Source organism: Oncorhynchus mykiss, chromosome 11 (genome assembly GCF_013265735.2).
Source record: "Oncorhynchus mykiss isolate Arlee chromosome 11, USDA_OmykA_1.1, whole genome shotgun sequence".
Lineage (NCBI taxonomy): Eukaryota > Metazoa > Chordata > Actinopteri > Salmoniformes > Salmonidae > Oncorhynchus > Oncorhynchus mykiss.
The window spans coordinates 50,996,291-51,020,937 of NC_048575.1; the positions used below are offsets into that span (position 1 = coordinate 50,996,291).

General features: G+C 43.3%; 1 protein-coding gene and 1 long non-coding RNA gene across 4 annotated transcripts in view; one reads left to right on the forward strand and one right to left on the reverse strand.

Annotated features, from left to right (window-relative positions):
• LOC110535871 (nuclear receptor subfamily 6 group A member 1-A) overlaps positions 1 to 24,647 on the reverse strand; it is a 99,730-nt gene that overhangs the window by 56,379 nt on the left and 18,704 nt on the right. Inside the window, exon 1 of one of the 2 annotated variants that reach the window (XM_036935695.1) lies at positions 24,297 to 24,614. The exons of the other annotated variant lie outside the window; for it this stretch is intronic. Coding sequence (XP_036791590.1) covers positions 24,297 to 24,336 — 40 coding nt within the window. The 5' untranslated portion in view covers positions 24,337 to 24,614. Of the gene's footprint in view, positions 1 to 24,296; positions 24,615 to 24,647 lie in introns of those variants that run through there. 2 annotated transcript variants of the gene reach the window in all.
• LOC110535872 lies at positions 2,137 to 16,539 on the forward strand. 2 transcript variants are annotated; one of them, XR_002475333.2, is made up of 3 exons: positions 2,137 to 2,529; positions 11,414 to 11,498; positions 16,434 to 16,539. It is a non-coding gene; the product is annotated as an uncharacterized LOC110535872 (long non-coding RNA). The 2 variants fall into 2 exon arrangements; XR_005034671.1 differs by having other exon boundaries at positions 11,414 to 11,493.

The following is a 24,647-nucleotide window of genomic DNA, read 5'->3' on the forward strand; positions in this document are numbered from 1 at the left end:
TTCTAGGTTTTCTGTTTCTATGTTGGTGTGTTTGATTCCCAATCGGAGGCAGCTGTCTATCGTTGCCTCTGATTGGGAATCAGATATGAGTTGTCAGTTTCCTTTTGGGTTTTGTGGGATCTTGTCTTTGTTTGTTGCTTTATGCATGACTAGCTTTACATTTGGTTTGTGTTTATTTGTTTTTTCCAAGTGTTACGTTTTCAAATGAAGAGAGAATGTACGCCTACCACGCTGCACCTTGGTCCGGTCATTTATCATCCGACGACGAGCGTAACAATAATGTACATTTCTATGTATAAAATGGATAACTTCTTTAAAAATAGCAGAGAGCCCACTCTGGAAATGTGATGTGTTTGAAGAGTATATTGTTTCAAACAATATGTCCAAACAATAATCAAAATCAAAATGGGCACTCTAATGTTGAATAATTGAAAAAAAAATTCAGAATATAGACATAATCCATATTTTAGAACACACTATAAAGAGTATTATGACACCACAATGTTGTCTGTACCATGTACCACGAGGCATGTATACAGTAAGTCTAAAAAGGCCCTAAAATGGCCACTTTAATCATGATTTTCTCAAAAACAACTTGTGATACAAATGTATGTATGTAATATCCTTCCTCCAAATGAGGTTTCTATGTGAAAATTGGCAGAATAATCTGTGATACCAAAAATATTTGCGGGGCCATGCCACCTTGGAATCGCCCAATATGTTAATGTAGGTTACTGAAAATAGAATGATGCAATCATGCTCATAAAACCACTGTGCTGAAATAGCTTTCATCGTCATCGGGATGTAGGGTTGTCTCAGATGGCACTGATGTCAGTCCTGTGTCCTAAACACACACCTACACACACACGCGCGAACACACAGCCATGGCTCCCAAACTCTCCTCTACTCTGACTAAATGTAAAAACATTGAAAGACAGTCATTTTCAGCCGTCACCGGCTCCATGAATCAATATTTCCACCTCGGTCCTTTATAACATACCTACATGTACACATTCCACTTGAAATGACAAGAAATATTGTACAATTACAGTAATATTATAATTAATATTATATCCACCTATTCTGTAACGTGCACATTCTCCCCTCTCACATCTTGAGACATTTCTACATTAATATCCCCTCCATCTAATTTAGCGTCAATTTGTGCAGACACAGTATTTTCTCATCCCAAACAAAAGGCTTGTGTCCCAGTGTGGCGCAGGGCGTGGAGCAGAGTGATGTTATCGAGGTCACTGTGATCTAATCAGGTGTGAATGAAAGCGCTTGGCAGCACTGCCGGGCCCGGCCTGTCGTCATCACTGGGTAGAGATGAGGGGAGAGGGAGAGAGGGGGAAAGACACACAAAGGGAGGAGTGTGGGGCTGTATCCAGCCAGTGCATCTCAGGGAGACATGTAGATGTAAGGCTCTGTGGGACACTAGGGGTTTAGCCGGCCTCTGCTGGGTGGCGAAGAGAGAAATCGCCATCCTTGGCAAGCGAGACAAGACAAAAGCCGAGGAGACTCAAATTAATCCGTTTCAAACTATTATGAGATCAGAATTGTTCTTGTATGTACCGTCCAATGATGCTAAATATATTTTACACATGTTTTTATTCAAAATAGTTGGGTAAGACATTTTAGATTATATTCTTCATTGTATACTCCAAAGTGTGTCATTAAAAAAAATACTGACTATATTTCGATGATAAAACTACTGGTGAGCAGATTCCTTCCTTTCACAAATACTAAACATCACCCCACTCTCTGCATAGGCTGCTCTGGTTGGCAGAGTAGCTGAACTCTCAGGATCATTTTTCAGAGCCAGTCTGTCACCCAAACACAGGCCCCACCCACACCAGTAGCCATTCAATAGAGAGGGCTCTACTTTCAATGGTCTGAACACTGCCCAATCACTGAGCCCTAGCCCCTGGCTCTCAAAGTCTCAGCCAATAACTGCTCTTCCTCTTTAACACATGACTAAATGTGCTCCTGTCCATCAACTGGTTCATATATAGTTCATGCAATTAAATGTGGAGCAGTTTAATAACTTGCGTAGCCAAGCTCCTCTGTGTGTATGTGCATGTTTGTATGCGTCTGTGTGTGTGTGTGTGTGTGTGTGTGGAGGGGGGGGGGGAACAGAGTGAGAGAGAGTGGGGTGAGACACAGGGAGGAAAAACAGAGAGTTAGAGTGTGTGTGAAAGAGAGAGAAAGAGAAAGAGGGAGAGAGACAGACAGATCGGGCAGGACATCAGAAGATCGGACAGCGTGTGTGAATGTGTTTGAGTATGTGTGTTTGTGTGTGTGTGGGACAGAGGCAGGGAGAGAGGGAGGGAGGGAGGGAGAAGAACCCATTCCCCTCAGTTCCACACTAACTTTTCAACGTGTGCACTTGAGGGAAGTTGGCTGTTCGACCGGCTACGGAGGGTTTTTTCCTTCCCTTTTCTCCCACCTATACACTTTTCCACGTTCTGCAATAACATCGACGAGACAAGCAGAGAACTTCAACAATAACTATCCGCTATTATTTCAGTGAGTATCTATTCATTTACAATCTGTATTTTGTAACAATTCACCTCTGGCCACACTGTACCAGTCGCTCCCCTCTGCATGATGTCTGAGTGGCTCTGAATAGAACACATTCTCCCCATTATACGCCTTATTAGCACAATCTTCTAAGCTTTTCTTCTATGCATTATTTCTGAATGAGCGCCTTATTGTATGTGCTCACTGATGGCTTAGTTGAGTGTACTAGAACTGCAATTATGATTTCCACTTACCTATTGATAATATGACTGTCTATAAAGAAGAGGATTGTGTAAGTATTGGATTGTCTTTAAAAGGGCATGCTTGTATGTGGTTATTATAACGTGTGTGTACGCATTGGAGAGTATGCGTGCGAGGTACAGTTTGTCTTAAAGAGAGCATGTGTGCTTTAAACAGAGGGTCTGTGTGAAAGAGCGAGTTCGAGAGAGATTGTGTGCGGTAGACAAAGTATGTCTGTGTGTGTGTGTGTGTGTGTGTGTAAGTATGTGCTCGTGTGCGTGTGTGTGAATGAATGCATCCCTGTGCGTTTCCCTGTATGTCTGCGTGTGTTTCATAACGCTGGTCCCTGGGAATGTTGGGTGCGCCCAGTAGCAGTAGTAGTTGTTTGACTGAAAGGAACTGTGGACAAAAGCGTTCAGCCCCATCCAGACCGCCGTGTCAGCCATTAGAGCAGTGAGAGATAGGCAGCCAGCTGCTGCTCAGGGTGCTGGAGGAGGGGATGCCTGGCCCGGGTTAGAGGTGACCATGCTTCACTTTTGACTAGCTTTTCAAAGAGTCTCTCTCTTCCCCCTCCCCTTTCTTTGACTCTAGTTGTACACAGAAAAAACATAGCTGCTGGGAAGTAGTAACGTGCTCGGAGGCTGAGAAGTAAAAAATGCAACGTAGGATGTCCAAGAAGGTTTATAAACAGCAGTGAAAGAGGAAGAGAGAGAGAGGAGTGTAATTATAAGAACGGCTGGTGTTTTTTTCCAGCATGTTGTGTGTGTGTGTGTGTGTGGGGGGGGGGGGGGGGGGGGGGGTCGGAGGAGTTGGAATGTATTGAGTGACAGGAAATACAGCCTGTCCCCAGCTATCTTGTTTGTCGTGTCTGCTTTGTCCAAAGCCCTTAATCCACTACAAAAGCTGTCTGAGAGAGGGACTAGTAACACCAAAAACATTGCCCAAATCCCATGAACAAACCGACACAGTGACAGAGAGGAGGACAGACATTAAAGACGGATTATGACAAAAACGTGAAAATACCACAACAAGTATTTTTTTGAAACTACAATAATATACGGACACGTCATTGATGACACTAGAAAAGCAGCTTTAAAAACAAACGTTATCACTGCACAGCTGTGGACTATAGACAGACAGTCTTCCATAGGCATCGTTAAAAACAGCTATGGCTCTGGGGAGAATCAACAGAGAAAAAGTATTTGGTGTGCATATGTGTACCACATCCCCAGGATATAGCCCCAGTACAAGTAGTTCTTTGAGATGCCTTTACATGTAGAGTCTTGTTACTCTGATAGACATCTGCGTTGCCACGATGGAAGTCTGGCAGCAAGAAGTTACATTCAATCTCAGTCAACAATTAGAGGAATCAATGAAAGACTATTGATGAATTGAAAGTATTCGCTTTAGTCCGAAACAGATTTTTAGGGTCAAAGCATTTGTGAATCACTCGCTATCACTTGTTGATCTTTGAGGCTGAGATAGGAGTGTGTTCGGGTGCAGGGTTTGAGAGCTTGTGCAACCTGTCCTCCGGCCCTGTAGCCTGCCCTGCGCTGGGACTGGACTTTGCTATGAGGCTGGATCTCTCAGGCCCCTTTACCTGGATTTGAATAGAAAACCAGACAGCGAGTTACCACTCCCGCGCTAGACAATGAGGATTTTGTTAATGCTCAGCCGCAAGCCTACTGACACAAAGCGCATAGCCACATAGCCTAGCCTAGCCTAGCCCAGCCCAGGGCAGCATAGCACAGAGTGGAGTGGAACGGGCAGGCGGGGCGCCAGCAGGGGCGCCGGCAGGGTGGCAAGGGGGGGCAAGGGGGTTTGCGGGGGTGGGATTAGCAGACGTGGAATCAGGGTAGTGGGATGGGGGTTGAAATGGACAGGAAATTGCTGGCTTTGATGAAGCAGTGGCAGATTCTCCAGAGCCTTTCCATAGCTGTAAAAAAGCAGTCTGAGCATAAAATGTCACCAGACTTCAAGGCCTCATTGTCACCTCTGTCTGGCTATGACGGGGCTGTTAAGACCCCACAGATGTGCACTACAAACCTTTGCAAAACGTCCCTTTCTCTCTCTCGCTAGTACAATCTCTGTCCCTGATGACCATGTTGGAATCCAGCACTCTCCATCAGCACACTGCATACGGTAGATATCTTACTGCAACACCACAGAATTCTCAAATATACATTTCCGAATTCTTCACAAATATTTTAAAACCTGTAAGACCGTGGAGAAGGATCCGATCAGTGTGGTTCTTACATCAAATAAAAAGGAGCCCAGATGAGATACATCTCAAGTGTGAAATCTGGCATGAATTTGGCATGCTTAAAGTGAACTTGCCTTGTTAAGCGTAACATATAAATAGAGATTCTAGTTTCCTGAACGGTCTCTTGTCATCGCTCTGTACTCGATCGGAGATCACAGAAGGAAAGGAGAGGATTCTCAACTTCCTAGTCCATTCCTACACGGTTTCAGTATGTTTTAATGGTTCGTGGGCCGTTAAACAAGGGATGGATCAGGTCTTGATTATTTCCTTTGAAGCTGAATAATTTTGTTGTTCCACTGAATATTTCTCAGCGAAACATCTTATATCATCAGAAAACATAAATCAGGAAACATACATCTTTGTATAATGGAAACGCTGTCCGTCACAAACTGAGGCTCCATCCCCCTCCACAGCTATGCTGAACCAGAGAGCAGAGAGCGTAATGTGGGCTCAGTGAATATCAGGGTCGATTAGGAGTCCCTTCTGGCTGTGTTAGAGCAGATTAGGCAGCGGCAGCAGATACAGGCTGCAGGCTGGTCATCTGCCTCTCTGACCCACATTGCTCTGATGTGCACGTCTCTTCCCATTACACTGACAATCAAACGTCACATTACATCAGCTGAGAGGCCGGGGAGCCGCTATCTGCATGCAATACATACCCTCCCCACAGGCTCTTCTCCTAATAACCGAGCACTGTCACATCACCACCATCATCCTGGCATCCATCGCCTGGTTTAAGGTAATGCTATTCAACTATCACCCTAATGCAACACTCACTGAGGTCAAGTCCCGATATCAAACCATAACTGTTCTATTCCCTGTGTACGGGTAAGCCTATAACATGTATTTCCAAGCCCTCCATCAGTTTGCAGCTGGCTGACAGACCAGGTCTGTTTGCAGGCCAGCCGGCCGGGCCGGGATATAATTGGCAGCTGTGGAGTGAAAAGCAGGCTCAGCAACAGATAAGGGCTGTGGGGAAAGCTCTATAATCAGCATGGCTTAGCAGATGATAAATTATGTGTTCACAGAAGTATGCTGTCAGTGCTTTGAGGGAGATGGAGAGAGAGAGAGAGAGAGAGAGAGAGAGAGAGAGAGAGAGAGAGAGAGAGAGAGAGAGAACAGTAGAGTGAGAAAGGGAGAGAACGATAGAAAACATGGGAAGAGAAAGAAACATTACGGATGTTTTTGCTGTAATTTAAAATGGAAAAACACAACAATGCTGTCTACCAGGTCAGCGAGAAGGAAATAAAATTCAAAGCTGTGCCAACACACCAGCTAATACAATCTTCTGCCTGTCAGCTTACCTACTTTAATCCAGAAAGGTTTAACGCCTCTTAGAAATCTGAAAGGAGACATGAATTCAGCTGAGATTTCTTCATGCAGCTAGAGGAAGGAACTGCCTGGAAGGGGGGTTAAGACTCTATACAACTAACTAACTCTCTGGATCAATGCTTTCAACTCTGCTCCACTGACTGGTACACCACAGCAGAAAGCTACATGTACTTTGAGCCAATAGGAAAGCATGGAGGTTTATTAACAGCACAGGACATTGTAGAGTTGTAATGTGCTACTTTAGTGAAATCAAATCAGCAATATTATGAGTGACACTTGCCAAATGGTATGCCAATACCTGACCATGCCCAAGCTCTGCTATGCATACATAGAATGGGAAAGGCTAAGTAGTCAGGACAGAGTGTACTTTGTGTGGAGGCGGGGGCCTCACTGTCATCAGTGTGCTGCAGGGCCCGAGGCTCACGCTGTGACGCAGAGGCAGACTCCTGAGGAATAGAGATGCTCAGCTCTCTGAGTGGTCCCATACACTGATGGATGGGCACGGGTTTGTCGTCTGAGTTTTACTTAGGTGTCTGTCTTCTAGAGGAAGATCAGAAGATAAGATGCCACGGCCCACACATGAACTACTGACATGCAGAGAAGACAAAAGGGTTCCTGGCAACATCCACGGCCATCCTGCTCGTGCCTTATGTGGAATTCTACCGAGAACAAAGGTTGACTTGGCGTGTCAATACCTGCCATAAGGCAGCACAGCTCCAGGACAAATGAAAGTTCCATCTATATTCAGGTCATTCCCATGCTGGCTCAGTCCACTGGCTCCTAGTGATAACGGAAATATGAAATCAGCACTGCTTCGTCGTGCGGTGCCTCTCCTCCCTGCCCCTCCGTGCTATTTTAAATCTCACCGTGTGAGACATCCCTCCTTCGCGCCCCCAGCAGGGGGGGGGGGGGGGGGGGGGGGGTTGAGAGGCAGGCGGGAGAAGAGGAGGGAGGAGGAGAGTATAGAGGGAGGGGAAGGAGAGATGGCGGGCAGCTGCATGCCTTATTTATTGTGATCCAGAGTGCAGTGAGTGCAAACAGTCGTCAGAGGAGAAACGCTAACCCTCTGGGCTTGGAGATGATGCCATGACTGCACTGCGTCTACACAACAGATTAAAGCAGGGATTATGTGCCATAAACAAATGTTGTGTAACTTTTTGTTGCGGTCAACCTTGAGGGGGGAAAAAAATGTATGTTAAGAAGAATATGTTGGTTATGCGTTCTTTAACCACATAACTAAAGCATCTTCAACTGGACTCTACGGCCGTACTATAGCTCTGATAAAAATGCATAATAGGACCACATTTGTGGATTTTGGTCTGTGACAAAGCCCGTGTTTATGGCGCCAGTGCACCTAACCAATGAGACAGACGTGACAGCAGACACCAGAGAAATGTCACGGCTAAATCCAGTAGACACCCACAAAGGGCTCCATCCCTTTTTCTGTTAGCAATCTTCAAAACTTCTCATGAAAGAGCTTATAACATATTCATCAGCTTGATTAAACCGAGCCAGTGCTGCTTCAGATCTGAGCGACGATGACGTCATATTCTTCTCAGGATCGCTCTAGCAGAACCAGGCTGAGGTGACAGGACCTATCCACTGTGGGGTCAAAAGTGAACAGATGACATGAGATGGCAGACCGAGGGAGTGATCTCACTTCATCAGTAGAGAGAGAGAGAGATGTTGTCCGATCCCAACACATTTTACAACTGGTTTTACACAAACGAGGATTGCAGTCTGAGTGTGTGACAAGGGAGAACGATTACCAGATGCAGTGGATGTGTGAGGAGATAGATATTGAACCGTATAACAAACAGCCCAGACTAAGGACCGAGGGGAGTGATGTAGTGTTTAGTACCATTCTATAGCACTACAACACTCCCTCTGTAATAGTTATTTGTCTTCTTACACAGTTAGCCTCTTCCCTTTATGTGAAGGAAGAGGTTAACTGTGACCGCATGGAGGGTTAGAATGCGCTGCCTGTGAGCATTGAAGGTTAACTCAGTGCCTTTTGGCATTAAAGAGAAAAAATGGCTCTAGCTGGCGGGCTGAGAGTTGGAAATTAAACACCCGGAGCCTTGGCAGAGTCAGAGGTGGCACGTGGAGAGTTCTGGAGGCTTGGCGTGGCGGACTGAGGCTTGGCGCTCTGCCTGGGAGAGATCTCAGAGTAGTAGTCCCTCAGCGCTGGGGAACCCAGGGGTGGTCCTATATTCCACCTGAGCCTCTGAATATCATACCATATCACATAATACTACACCCTGCTGCTACAACTATGCATACCATAGCAGCTAGACGAAACTGTAGGAGACATCAACTACTATTCCACTATAACGTGACACTTCATATGATACTACCCCGCTGCAACACTAAATCTAATACAAAATGAGTTAATTTAGAAGAGATTTGCAATTCTGCCAGTTAAAAATTTGTCAGATCTTACTTGTTCGGACATGTTCTGACTGACATGGCAATTAAGGCATATTTGTTGGGTTTGATTGCGTTTTCTATCAAAATTCAGACCACTCTGTGAAGTGATTAAATGTGTCTGTAGCAGTTTCCTGCAGTCAATTGATCCTAGTGGCCTCATGGGTAGAATGCTATTAATATTTTTCAGAATTTCATAATTAATAAAAATAAATAAATAAAATACTGACAAATCTGGTGTTTCTATGTCAAACAGTTTTTCTATATTTCAGTCTTCTGTGATTCATATAAAGTGTAATATTCGGGGCCTCCCAGGACACACAATTGGCCTAGCGTCATCCAGGTTAGGGAGGGTTTGGCCGGTAGGGATATCCTTGTTTCATCGCGCACCAGCGACTCCTGTGGCGTGCCGGGCGCAGTGCACGCTAACCAGGTTGCCAGGTGCACGGCGTTTCCTCCGACACATTGGTGCGGCTGGCTTCCGGGTTGGATGCGCGCTGTGTTAAGAAGCAGTGCGGCTTGGTTGGGTTGTGTTTCGGAGGACGCATGGCTTTCGACCTTCGTCTCTCCCGAGCCCGTACGGGAGTTGTAGCGATGAGACAAGATAGTAATTACTAACAATTGGATACCACGAAATTGGGGAGAAAAGGGGGTAAAAAAAGTGTAATATTGGGATGCAAACTCAAAATGGAATTCATTTCAACTCTATATCTGACATGGTACGGGAGTTGTATCGTCTTTTCTTTTAAGCCCATAAACGTGTGAAGTGTATACTTCTGTTTCAAAGTAGACTTGTTCAAGACCACCAAGAAACACTCTGTGTGGCCCACTGCAGTAAAAGGTTAAGAAGCTATGAGATTAAATGACAGTGTCCCAGGTCGTTGTGTAATGCTGACGGACAGTCAGACACGTAGTGTGATGTATATGTCAGGGCATGTCTCATGCCTGAAGAAACTCGGTGGAGTATTTTTAGAACCGGAATGTGTCAGGTTAAGAGTGCGTACAGTAGGTGACAGAATGTCTTCAACACATTCCCACAGTCAGAAGAAAATGTCCTCGGAATATTGAAATATATACACGTTTAAATGCAGTCCCCTCATGTCTATTGTACATTGTATTAGATCAAATGTTCATAAGTCTGACCTGGTTTCTTAGTGTCAGATAGGTAACGTTACAATCCTGGATCCTGTTGATGGACTTGAGCACAATGACGTCAGCCAGTCAGAGAGTACACTGTGTGCTTTCTCATTTCTGACCTCTGGAATGTGCTGATGCCGCAGGGTTCAAGTGGGTTCAGTGACAGTGGTAAAGTAAATCCAGTTCACTCTGTGGCCCTACCTCGCTCTCTCACTACAGACACTACAGACTGGTTCACTATCGGTAACTCAATCAAACACTCACAAACAGTCCCAAACTCTCAGTTCAAATTTCACAGCTTGCTCCCTAATGCAAAGTCGAGGGAAAATGACAGATTGTTTCAGTGATATCAGCCTGGGCGGTCTGAGACAGAACTATTTCATAAGGAAGTACAGCATGTGTGGATTTGAGTCAGCCTGCCAATGTGTTCTGCATGCAAACAGGATAAAAGTTCAGTCAAATGAATAGAGGGGAAAAGGAAAGAGATATTCCAGAATGAAAAGCCCTTGTGTGTCTTGGGGCAGACAGCTAAATTGTACAAGTGCCAAGGAAGGTAGGGACCACAGCCAACCCAATGAGAAATTCATTTTAGGAATCTCTGACCAGGCTGAAACACAATCACTGCTTACCTTGAAACTGGGGGAACACTGAGGACAGACATAAGAGAAGAATGCTTTTCCAACCATTTTTTGTTAAGTCCTCTGTAAATCAGCTAACTTGCTACAGATATTAACGCTCATGGAATATATGAAATTAGACTGAATGTGAGAAACATGACAACAGAACACTGCAGTAAAGGCATAGTGATGCCTCAGTGAACTGTGTCAGAATGCAAAAGGACCCGAACAGTCTATTATTTCATGGGTCTCGTAAAGCAGCCTTAAGGTGTAGAGACAAAGCTAACGCAGGAAACTGAGGTCTGGAGAACCAATCAATTATAGCATTATTTCATGTTTGATGGAACTAACAGAGACAGGAAGCCTGTAATCCAGTGCTCTATACGAGACACATTCTAAAACCCTCAACAAAACTAATTAGTTGCATTATATTCCATAATATTTGAACCAGGCTTTTCCCACCCATCCTAAATGCCAGATTTGTGTGCCAAAGATTACAAAAAAAGAACAAAAGCAAGAGAAGTGTCTCAAATCCCTGCTGCATGTTACACAGTTAAGAGGAGGAATGGGAAATGGCATGAATAAAACATGACCGCATGAGTTTCCAACCTCAAAGAGGCTGAAACAGGAAGATGCTGTGTTCCCCGTGCAGTACAGAGCTGGGGTTCAGAGCAGGGTAAAGGGAACAGCCGTCAAACTACTAACAATGCTACAGTGCAATGGTTTATGCTGTAGGGGGGGGATCTCTACAACACGCGCTAACCATCACAACATGCTTCCATTTCTCCAAGACATTTTTGGAGGATTGATTGACGTGCCGTATTCGATTTTATATTCAGGCTCTTTCCTTTTTCTTCGTCTGTTCTCCCCACAGCACAGGGGACTGGGATGTGTAGCGTGTGTGAGGAGGAGATGGAATATGCTGGGGGAGAAAGAGGCGCTGCTCTGGGCTAGGTAAGGTAAGAGTCTTGTTAGCAGTCACAAGTTTCATCGCAGCAGCAGCAGAAGAGGAAGATGACTATGGTTTTCACCACAGCTGCAGGAATCACTATTTCGGGAAAGCCAACATCATGACTCTCCTCTCCTCCCCTGCTGGCACCTCATCAAAATCTATTAACAACTCAACAACAACATGGGTGGTAACAAACTGGGCGTCCACATTGAACATGCTGGCCAAGAGAAATGAGTGCTGGCCTGAAAACAGCAGCCTAAATTATGTGGTGTAGTGGTTGCTGAACAAATGCGAGTGGTTGCTGATCTAGGGACGTGAGTGTGGCAACTAAAGGACAAGACATTTCTCCTGGTGCCCTCAGTAAACATTCAACGCTGTCGGTGAGTTTGAGCATCTGTCCAAAACCATCGACCGTTAAATGTACCCTGAGGGCCACCTTTAAAGAGACACTCGGCAAGAAGAGAGGGATGAAGACAGACACTTCCTGTAAATATCCTGGTTTTACATCATCTTCTGTTACTTCCCATACTGGACTTAGTTAAGAGGTCTACCTTATAATGCTGCAATAAACATTCATTGCTGTCGGTGGGTTTACATGAGAACAACTCACTGATCAATGAATGCAGACTGCGGTACAAACACCCCGAGTGATGGGATAGGAGAACAGATAACATACAGCCAGCACTAATGTTCTATGTTCTACTGTAGACTCTACTGTACTATCCAGGAGTAAAAACAACATTGCAAAGATTCAACACTATGTAATTGTACTTACCATGTACAGTGCCTTGCAAAAGTATTCAGACCCCTTGGATTTCTTAAAAATATATATATATATTACAAAGTGGAATTCAAATTGATTTAATTGTAATTTTTTGTCAACAATTTACACAAACTACTGTGTAATGTCAAAGTGAAATAAAAATTCAAAAAAATGTTTTAAGAATAATACATTTTAATGTCTTGCCATAGATTTAAGTCAAATCAAAACTGTAACTTGGCCACTCAGGAACATTCACTGTATTCTTAGTAAGCAACTCCAGTGTAGATTTGGCCTTGTGTTGCAGGTTATTGTCCTGCTGAAAGGTGAATTCATCTCTAAGTCTGGTGGAAAGCAGGTTTTCCTCTAGGATTTTGCCTGTGCTTAGCTCCATCCCAATTATTTTAATCCTGAAAAATCAACTTTGCCGATGTCAAGCATACTCATAACATGATGCAGCCACCACCATGCTTGAAAATAAGGAGGAAGTTACTCTGATGTGTTGTGTTGGATTTGCCCCAAACATAAGGCTTTTCAATTAGGCCAAAAAGTATATTTCGTTCCAGTATTACTTTAGTGCCTTGTTGCATGCAGGACGGAACATCTTTCTTCTGTATACTTGTATTCATCTTTTCACTCTGTCATTTCGGTCATTATTGTGGAGTCACTACAACGTTGTTGATCCATCCTCAGTTTTCTCCGATCAAAGCCATTGAACTCTGTAGCTGTTTTAAAATTCCCAATGGCAACATCCATGAGCGGTTCAATTCCTTCCCTGCAGCTCAGTTCAGAAGGACGACTGTATCTTTAATGTGTTTGGGTGGTTTAATACATCAAAAACAGCCTAATTATTAAATTGACCATGCTTAAAGAGATAGTCAATGTCTGATTTGTTATTGTTACCCATCTACCAATCACTGCCCTTTATGAGGCTTTCGAAAAGCTCCCTGGACTTTGTAGTTGAATCTGTGATACTTGACTGAGGGACCTTACATAAACTCAGCAAAAAAAGAAACATCCCTTTTTCAGGACCCTGTCTTTCAAAGATAATTTGTAAAAATAAAAAAAAACTTCACAGGATCTTCATTGTAAAGGGTTTAAACACTGCTTCCCATGCTTGTTCAATGAACCATAAACAATTAATGAACATGCACCTGTGGAACAGTCATTAAGACACGAACAGCTTACAGACAGTAGGCAATTAAGGTCACAGTTATGAAAACTTAGGACACTAAAGAGGCCTTTCTACTGACTTTGAAAAACACAAAAAAAAAGAAGCCCAGGGTCCCTGCTCATCTGCGTGAATGTGCCTTAGGCATGCTGCAAGGAGGCATGAGGACTGCAGATGTGGCCAGGGCAATAAATTGCAATGTCCGTACTGTGAGACACCTAAGACAGCGCTACAGGTAGACAGGACAGACAGCTGATCGTTCTCGCAGTGGCAAACCATGTGTAACAACACCTGCACAGGATCGGTACATCCAAACATCACACTTGCAGGACAGGTACAGGATGGCAACAACAACTGCCCGAGTTACACCAGGAACGTATAATCCCTCCATCAGTGCTCAGACTGTCCTCAATAGGCTGAGAGAGGCTGGACTGAGGGCTTGTAGGCCTGTTTTAAGGTAGGTCCTCACCAGACATCACCGGCAACAACGGGCACAAACCCACCGTCGCTTGACCAGACAGGACTGGCAAAATGTGCTCTTCACTGACGAGTTGCGGTTTTGTCTCATCAGGGGTGATGGTTGGATTCGCGTTTATCGTCGAAGGACTGAGCGTTACACCGAGGCCTGTACTTAGGAACGGGATCGATTTGGAGGTGGAGGGTCGTTATGGTCTGGGGCAGTGTGTCACAGCATCATCGGACTGAGCTTGTTGTCATTGCAGGCAATCTCAACGCTGTGCGTTACAGGGAAGACATCCTCCTCCCTCATGTGGTACCCTTCCTGCAGGCTCATCCTGACATGACCCTCCAGCATGCCAACGCCACCAGCCATACTGCTCATTCTGTGCGTGATTTCCTGCAAGACAGGAATGTCAGTGTTCTGCTATGGCCAGCGAAGAGCCCGGATCTCAATCCCATTGAGCACGTCTGGGACCTGTTGGACAGAGGGTGAGGGCTAGGGCCATTCCCCCCAGAAATGTCTGGGAACTACAGGTGCCTTGGTGGAAGAGTGGGGTAACACTCACAGCAAGAACGAGCAAATCTGGTGCAGTCCATGAGGAGGAGATGCACTGCAGTACTTAATGCAGCTGGTGGCCACACCAGATACTAGAGGTCGACTGATTATGATTTTTCAACACTGATACCGATACCGATTATTGGAGGACCCAATATACCCAATCGATACCGATTAAATCGTCCGATTTTCATATATATATTTGTAATAATGACAATTACAACAATACTGAATGAACAATGAACACTTTTATTTTTACTTAATATAATACATCAATAAAATCAATTTAGTCTCAAATAAATAATGAAACATGTTCAATTTGGTTTAAATAGTGTGTGCTGTTTGAATGAATGCTTACGAGCCTGCTGCTGCCAACCACCGCTCAGTCAGACTGCTCTATCAAATCACAGACTTAATTATAATAACACACAGAAATACGAGCCTTAGGTCATTAATATGGTCAAATCCGGAAACTATCATTCCGAAAACAAAATGTTTATTCTTTCAGTGAAATACGGAACCGTTCCGTATTTTATCTAACAGGTGGCATCCACAAGTCTAAATATTCCTGTTACATTGCACACCCTTCAATGTTATGTCATAATTATGTAAAATTCTGGCATATTAGTTCGCAACGAGCCAGGCGGCCCAAACTGTTGCATATACCCTGACTCTGCGTGCAATGAACGCAAGAGAAGTGACACAATTTCCCTAGTTAAAATAAATTCATGTTAGCAGGCAATATTAACTAAATATGCAGTTTTAAAAATATATATACTTGTGTATTGATTTTAAGAAAGGCGTTGATGTTTATGGTTAGGTACACATTGGTGCAATGACAGCGCTTTTTTCGCGAATGCGCTTGTTAAATCACCCGTTTGGCGAAGTAGGTTATGATTCAATGACAAATTAATGGGCACCGCATCGATTATATGCAAAGCAGGACAAGCTAGATAAACTAGTAATATCATCAACCATGTGTAGTTAACTAGTGATTATGTTAAGATTGATTGTTTTTTATAAGATACGTTTAATGCTAGCTAGCACCTTACCTTGGCTCCTTGCTGCACTCACATAACAGGTAGTCAGCTTGCCACGCAGTCTCCTCGTGGAGTGCAATGTAATCGGCCATGATCGGTGTCCAAAAATGCAGATTACCGATTGTTATGAAAACTTGAAATCGGCCCTAATTAATTGGCCATTCCGATTAAAATCGGTCGACCTCTGCCAGATACTGACTGTTATTTTTGATTTTGATCCCCCCCTTTGTTCAGGGACACATTTTTCAATTTCTGTTACTCACATGTCTGTGGAACTTGTTCAGTTTATGTCTCAGTTGTTGAATCTTGTCATGTTCAATTTCAATCAAAACACAATTTTGCTGAAAATAAACTCAGTTGACAGTGAGAGGACGTTTCTTTTTTTGCTGAGTTTATGTTGTATGTATGGGGGACAGAGGACGGGTATGTCAACCACTATTTTTTTTCCACACATACTGAGTCAATGTAACTTATGTGATGTGTTAAGCCACATTTTACTCCTCAACTAATTTAGGGGCTGAATACTTATTCATCGACTCTATTTTAGTTATGATTTTTTTTAAATATCTTTCACTTTGACGTAAAAAAAAATATTTTGTGTAGATCGTTGACAAAAAAAATTACAATTAAATCCATTTTAATCCCACTTTCTAACACAATAAAATGTGAAGAAATCCAAGGGGTCTGAATACTTTTGCAAGGCAATGTAATTCCATTTCCCTGGGTTGTTATGGTAGATCATGTGTTTTGGCGAAGTGACTCATAATCTTCTCATCATAAGATCAGTGCACGTTTTCACAGTACTTTTATTTCAGAATGATTTCCCCTTCGGTTACGGGAAGCTGAGGACAGCGACACCCTGTGTCACAGGATTAACTGTTTAGTTGTCCTTTCACTTCCTTTTTTTATGTACCCTTTATTTAGTTGCTTAGAAATAAAGAATCTCCTTTTTTCAGAGGAGACCTGTGGTCAAGAAGAGAGCTCCAGTATTGGAAGGCCGGCTGAAGCACTCACCAAACAGCTGGGAGTGTTCACGCTTTCTTTATGCCAAAACAAAAGAGCCTGAAATAGAGTTTCAACTCAGCAGATGTGGCAAGAACAATCACAGGGGTGGAACAACACATTTTCACACATTTTTCAGTTTCGGTTCAAATTGACCTTAAATAAAAAGTGAAACAATCAGCATGCTTGATTTTTGGAAAGTTCATTTGGCCTTTTCTGTAATTGGAGGAGATACAGACATATGGAAATAATCTGTCAGTAATGGCCCTGTAAGGTTATGTTAACATGCTGGGAAATCTCCAACACATTGACGTTTTTCAGCCAGTCCAGACCCAATGCATGTTTTATCTTTTTTTTTTTACAGTGGGAAAGAGTCTGAGGGAACAACGAAAACGGGCCTGGGTTTCCCCTGTCTCTGAACTAGCTTCTTAAAAACACACAGCACACCAGTATCGCAACTACAGTAGATTCTGTCACTCTGTCCACCTTCATTTTAAAAATTTTGTCATGTAACTTTATTTTAACAGGCAGGTCAATTAAGAACAAATTCTTATTTAGAATCATGGCCTGTCATATACCCTACTAACGGTATAGAAAATGATTTATTGAAACTAAAATGCCTCTCACTGTTTTAAAACATGATACACATTTCACACACAACAATTACAGCAGTCTGTAACAACATCATTCCCAGATTTCTCTGAGACTGTAAGTCCTTGGAGGCTGGTGTACTGCAAAGAGACTCTCCACTCAGAAGGGGCTGCTTGTGACATACATTAGTCACCCACACAAAGACCTGCATGTTTATTCCGCTGGAGCTCGGCTTTGTCATCACACACGGTGAAGTTATAAGGACTGACACCGGGAACAGCTTGGCCCACTTCTGGGTGACCTTGAAACACTCTGAAGGCTTGAACCCGAGTTTTACGCCAAGGCAAGTTGCATCAAGCAAAATGGGGAATGAATCAAATCTGGGACGATCATAAATGATTAAAGGTGAAAATGTAGAGATGGGACAGCACTTGGACACTTCACAAATACACCAAGACTGCTGAATAGCCTAGCGGTTAAGAGCATTGGGCCAGTAACCGAAAGGTTGCTGGTTTGAATTCCTGAGCCAACTATGTGAAAAATCTGCCGATGTGCCCTAAGGCACTTAACCCTAATTGCTACTGTAAATCGCTCTGGATAAGAGTATCTGCTAAATGACTCAAATGTAAAATGGCTAACACAAGCATTGACAAAGAAACATTATTTCAATTACGATGCCCTTGTAGACAACTTTAATAGAAAATGAATACGTTTTAAAGATAACATGTGATCTCTGTGTCAGAGGAAAAACAGACCATTGACAATCAAATGCAACAACAACGAAACAAGACAAAAGTAAAGAAAGTCAAATTCCCAGAGGTACATTTTATACTTTCACTTACTCTTTCAGTCTCTTTTCAGCACACACAGATGTCAAATCTGAAAATGCACTGCTCAAGCATCTGTCCTTCCTCACTGTATAATCAACTCCATTTCACGCAGGGATGTAATTCAAATGAATAAAGGAATGAATCTGAAACAACAGTAAAGGCCGGCAGTCTGATATGACGTAGACGTATGGGAATGAAAAAACGTCTGTTCTTAAATGACTTTTCGAAAAGTGCGTCAAACTTTTCGCCCAGTTATGTGAGGACAATGGAAAAGCATATATTGGGACGAGGCCAAGTATTTCCATATGAGTTTTGAGTTCACTGAGTCCAACCTACAACTGGAAGTCATAAAGTAGATCCTGTGAAAACAATACTGTGTGACTACTACCCCCTTGTGGCTACAACTGCACATTACCAAGGGTGGACAGGCCGTGTAATGCATTCAACCCAATGCACTATAAATCAAGAAGGTGGATAACAAAATAATGTTTTTTCTATGCCCACCTAGAAATAGAACGGAAATAATGAATCACACATAGTAGTGTTATGTCATGAAATAATGTGTTGTTTGAATTGAGGCTGTGAATTAGTAGTGCATCTTCTAGCTGTTCCTGAGCCGTGATGTCCCGTTTGACCATTGAGGGGTTGATGAGTGACAAAAGCCAACGAAGCAACAAAACAACAATGAAATGGACACAAAACTCCAGTCGCAGATCCTGAGGTCAGCATTGTCTCAGAGCCCCCTGCTCTGAGAGTAGAAGAACCACTCAGGTCTAAGCTGTAACACAACATCCCACACGCCGACACCGCTCACTCATAATCCAACTAGTCACGCGTGTGTTCACGCGTGTACCGGGTGCTGACATCACCATACAAACACAAGTATCTGTGGAAACCGTTGAGATGGTACAGTGAGCTGACGGGACCGGCAGCTGAGATTAAGTTGAGACATGAATAGGTAGGTCTTACTGAAATACACTGTCAGGGTGATACCTAAATCCTCAGGGACGCTGTCTTGCAGACTTAAAAACTAAGAACATCTGTCCCTTTTGAGGTTCAGGGATCTTTCATAATGTCTTCTTGTCTTCAGGGAGGACAAGTAATACAGAGGCACTACTGATCCTACATACAGTGCCTAGTGAAAGTCTACACCACCCTTGCACAGTTGTCACGTTTTGCTGCCTTAAAATAAAATCTAAAAGCGGATTAAATGCGATTTTTTCCCCCTACAGATCTACACAACCTGCTCCACATGTTTAAAGTGAAAGAAAAAGTATAGAAAATGTCTAAAGTAGGAACAAATAAAACATGAAGATCTCTTAATTAGGTATGTCTTCACAGAGTGAATGCTTGGTGGAAGCACCTTTGGCAACGAATTCATCTTGTAAATAGTTTTGAATAAGATTCTACCAACTCTGCACAACTCTTAGGGCAACACATAGCCATTGTTTTTGTCAAAATTGCTCAAGCTCAGTAAATTTGGTTGGGGATCATTGATGGACAGTAATATTAACATCTTGTCTCTGATTTGCAAGCAGATGGTGGCAGCATCATGTTATGTGTATGCTTGTCACCGTCAGGGACTGTGGAGATTGTCAGGATCAAAAGAAATATGAAAGGAGAAAAGCCCAGGGTAAAATTTAGAGGAAACGCTGCCTCAAGTCTTCTGAATAGATACCGTGGGATAGTTTATTTTTCAGTGGGACAATTACATACATTTTAATGCCAAAGCCACACCAGAATGGCTTTCCAATAGGTGTTGAGTGTTCCCCGAGTGGTCCAGTCTCTGCCTTAAATCTGGTTTGAATATTGCTCTCCATCAATGATTTCCAACCAAATTTACTGAGCTTGGGCAATTTTTGACAAAAACAATGGCTATAAACTGAGTGTTCAAAACATTATGTCTTTCATTGACATAGACGGACCAGGTGAATCCAGGTGAAAGCTATGATCCCTTATTGATGTCACCTGTTACATCCACTTCAATCAGTGTAGATGAAGCAGAGGAGACAGGTTAAAGAAGGATTTTGAAGCCTTGAGACAATTGAGACATGGAGGGTGAATGGGCAAGTACAAAATATATACAATTTAGTTTTTTATTTACCCCTTTTTTCTCCCAATTTTGTGGTATCCAATTGGTAGTTACAGTCTTGTCCCATTGCTGCAACTCCCGTAGGGACTCGGGAGAGACAAATACCGAGAGCCATGCATCCTCCGAAACACGACCCCACCAAGCCGCACTGCTTCTCGACACACTTCTCGATTAACCCAGCCGCACCGATGAAGCCAGCCGCACCAATGTGTCGGAGGGAACACCGTACAGCTGGTGACCTGAAGTCAGTGTGCATGTGCTCGGCCGACCACAAGGAGTCACTAGAGCGAGATGGGACAAGGACATCCCAGCCGGCCAAATCCTTCCCTAAACCGGACAACGATAGGCCAATTGTGTGCCGCCTCGTGGGTCACCCAGATCGAACCTGGAGCTGTAGTGATGCCTCTAGCACTGTGATGCAGTGGCTTGGACCGCTGGCGCCACTCTGGACTCCAAGACAAAATATTAAAAACCAGCACACCGATTTGAGTGTGTCAAGAACTGCAACACTGCTGGGTTTTTCACACTCAACAGTTTCCTGTGTGTATCAAGAATGGTCCACCACAGAAAGGACATCCAGCCAGCTTGACACAACTGTGGGAAGCATTGGAGTCAACATGGGCCAGCATCCCTGTGGAGCGCTTTCGACCCCTTGTAGTCTCTGCCCCGATGAATTGAGGCTGTTATGAGGGCAAAAGGGGGTGCAACTCGAAATGAAGAAGGTGTTCCTAATGTTTTGTTCACTCAGTGTATGTCACCCTAAGAGTTGTGCAGAGTTGGTAGAATTGAATCCCTTTTCAGATTACATTTGAAGGCAGCAAAATGTGACAACTGTGCAAGGGAATGTGTAAAAGTTCACTAGGAACTGTATCTTTTTGCTGTTACCAATGAAAACTACATTGCATTTCATCCTAATCATTGATTTGGCCAAATTAAATATGTTCAGTCATCTAAGTGGTATTGAAGTAGCTACAATGAGAGATAATGTAATGATCAATGCGAAAAACCGACAAGCCACTGGCACCCTCTCAGGGCAAAGATGAACAATGAAAGTCCTCCCGGGCCCAATTCCACTGTAGTGAATGGACAGCTGCTAATGACTGACAATAGGACAAAGGGAGCCACTCCAAGCGACTGATAACCTCCGAAATGGCAGAATCAGCAGTGATTGGTCAACTGTGTCCCTTGGACAGAGTAGGTATGGTGAGGGTGTGGGGGGTTGGAGCCTGGGACAGAGGCAGGTCAGACTAGAGGTGACCAGGGGGTGGAGCCATCCCTGCTGCTGTGAGTGACACACGAGACACCCACCCATAGACGAGCTCATGGTTGTAAACACTTTCCCATCGGGGAGGGACGACCACTTTTCCACATTTTCAATAAACGTCATTAACCATACTTTCTCATCTCTAACAAGTTAAGACAATATGACTATTAAATTCCACATATAAAGCAATTATCTACAAGAAAGCACATCCATATTAAAATAAACCAGCTTAACATTAGTAAATATTGATCTGCCTTTTACAGGTTCACAGAGATGACGGGGAAAGCATTTATAAGGAACGAGAGAGATCACAGCTGCTAAATTCCTCAATTTTACATTCCCCTTCTCTGCTGTTTTAGGAGAGTTTGAGTGGTGGCAAGATTAGGACTTCATCTACTGTGTAGTGGTGAAAACAGCTGTTGCTAACTCAGCTATTTGCCCTCTGAACTGTGTTTTGGTCCCTGAATGAGGGTCTCTGGATTCCCACCCCTGTCACAGCATTTACAAGCTCATGGAGCCTTGCCTCAGCCCCCCTCCACACTCCACACTCTACAGCCCCTTGACCCCCACATCACCCCTGCCCACTCCATGCACTGAGGCATCCTGAGATGTGAATAGGCTGAGGGAGACTAGTGTTGTCCATGAGTACTCTCTGATCCCGCCTCCTCAAGTTTACAACCCAATCAGGCTTTGCCTCATAAATCCATGCCTCCTCCCTTAGGGGGGCAACAATGCCAGTCTTTTTCTGTGCACTGGTTTAATAGTTCCCCCAAGCTTCCTTCCACTTATTACTGACTCCCACAGGTTTATAGGGGCCAGGACACAGAGGCTGCTAAGAAAGTCCAGTGTAGAGCTGCACACAATCAGGCCAGCATGGAGTCACGGTGGGGTCAGGAGTTTCTGAACTGAGTCTAACCTCTGACCTCTGCCACCTGGCTCCGCAGCCAGGGCGAAGAGAAGGGAGCATCTCAAATGAACTTCGCCTGAACCTGGACCTTAACATTGGACAAAACCCCCACCCCTGCACTGCCCTTTCCACCAGCCTGTTGCCCCACGGTGAGAGGAGAAAGAGGGGCTGCAACCACATGGTCCCACAGCAGCCCATAGAACACAGACACGGTCATAGGGTGACGAAGAACTGCCTGACTAGATCCTTTACAAAACTGAGGGGATTGTTCATAGAGAGAAAACTCATTACCATGTATTTGTTCAATTTACATATTTTGGGACTTATGTGCAAATATTCCATTCCACTCCATTATCTTGCAGTATCTGAAACCGAGGCTGCGACTAGTGGTGCATAGGGCAGCTGTTTGTTCACCCGCACCCGCCCGCAATTGCTAACACCCATCCACAACCGCCCAATTATGTGTGATAAAGTAACAAAAATCTGAGGCCCGCACCTAGATCATACGCTGTAGTCTACAGTCAGAGATGGCAGAAAGATTTTTGGATAGGGGGTGCAGGATTTTTTGTTGTTGCCTGATTTAGGGGGTGTGATGTTCGTGCGTCTGTAACTTTCTCACTCATAATTATTAATGATTCTTTCAGGATTATCAACAATCATGGTAGCATCCACATTAAATGTAGAAACATTATATTCTTATTTACAGTGAAAGTGACTCTAAAGTGACACAATACATTGTTTACCAATCATTTCTGTTGGGCACAAAACAATATGAAACACAACCACAACAAAGAGAGTCACAAGCTTGATGTAGTCGTTGTGTGCTAGGCATATGGGACCCAATACAACACTTTTGACTACGTTAATACACATAAGTGAATTTGTCCAAATACTACTAAAATGGGGTTACAACAGTGCTGAATTTTCTAAACCGCCCACATGGTTTGGATGAAAATACCCTCAGATTAAAGCGGATAGTCTGCACTTTAACCTCATAGTCATTGAATCATTTAAAATCCAAAGTGCTGGAGTACAGAGACAAAACAAACCAAAAAATGTGTCACTGTTTGGAGCTCACTGTAGTTGTCATCGGTTAAGTCATCACTGCTTCTGTCACGGAGCAAAGACATTTAGGGAGGGGGAGAAACTGCAATAACCAACAGATAACTGGAAAGATTTACTGTGCAATGACGTCAGTTTGACCGGTTGTAAGGACATAAAAAGCTTTGAAAACAACCTAACATGTTCGGCTTGGATGCATATTTCATGTGGTTGAAATACTATCAAATATGATGCTGACATAGCACCTCTACAGATGGTATCTACCTGTGCATTCGCATTCCCTCAAGATGCTGAAAATAAATCATACTTCTCCATATATCTGTTCCAGAGTAAAACTGTTGCCTACATTTGATGTATCATTTTAATGCTAGAAATGCTTACTTCTGCAGGAGTAAATATGAAGGCTATGTGAAACCTAGAGTCAGTGTCCAGATTTCAGTTTACATTTATCCCAGATGAACAGTAGGCTACAGTTCCCTTGACATATTTTAGGTCTATAGAGAGCAATATTAATGCCGTTTTTTTTTTTTTTTTGTAGGCACTAACTCTGCCATGGTTTGTTGGACAAATCCTATGGGAATATTCATGTAGTTGTGTTATCATCCTAATAAGGTCTGTGGTGAACATGTTTAGGAGGTGTGTTTTGTTTTATGAGATCATCTAAAGAAGGTCTGTGGTAAACACAGGGTTAGGAGATGTTTGTTTTTTCTACTAAAACCCTATTCTTTCCCCATAGGAATAGCTGAACGAACCAGAGGTAACTCATTTCTGGGTTTTAGGACTACAAGCTAACGAGCTCTATTGAAAGTCCCCATCTTGTGACTTTCACATTTGCATTGCGCCTCACAACCACCACACATCCTATTTTACCACTTCACCAAAATTACTTTTCTGCCCTAACTTCTCTGTATTTTCAACTCTCCATTTTGCCGCATTTCTCTTATCGAATTAAACTCCGGCATTGTTATTTTTTTGCCTCCATGGATCGATGTTCAAATGTTTTTGGAAACGGCAAAACAAGTTGCGTACGTGCAGTAAAGCAGGGAACATGAAATAGATTCAGTCGCATACCTGTTTTTTTCTTGAGCGGATGTTCGGGTTGCCAGAACATAACTATAAATCATGTGTAGACTAAATTGACTGCAATAAGCCCAAACAGATATAGTATTTGACTAAAGCATAATAATTTCAAACCTTGCTTACATTTGTATACGATCACGTGTCTCACTATTATGTGCCTGAATAGGTGGGAACAGCTGATTTGCTGAAATTTTTAGTGTTTTATGTCCAACAATTAAATGGTTAAACCCTGCCCTAAAGCTTACCCACTAATGCCAGATAGCCTAAAATAATAAAATAAAAACCTCAATGTAGCATATAGATATGAATTGCACAAGAATTATATATTTATAGATTTTTTAG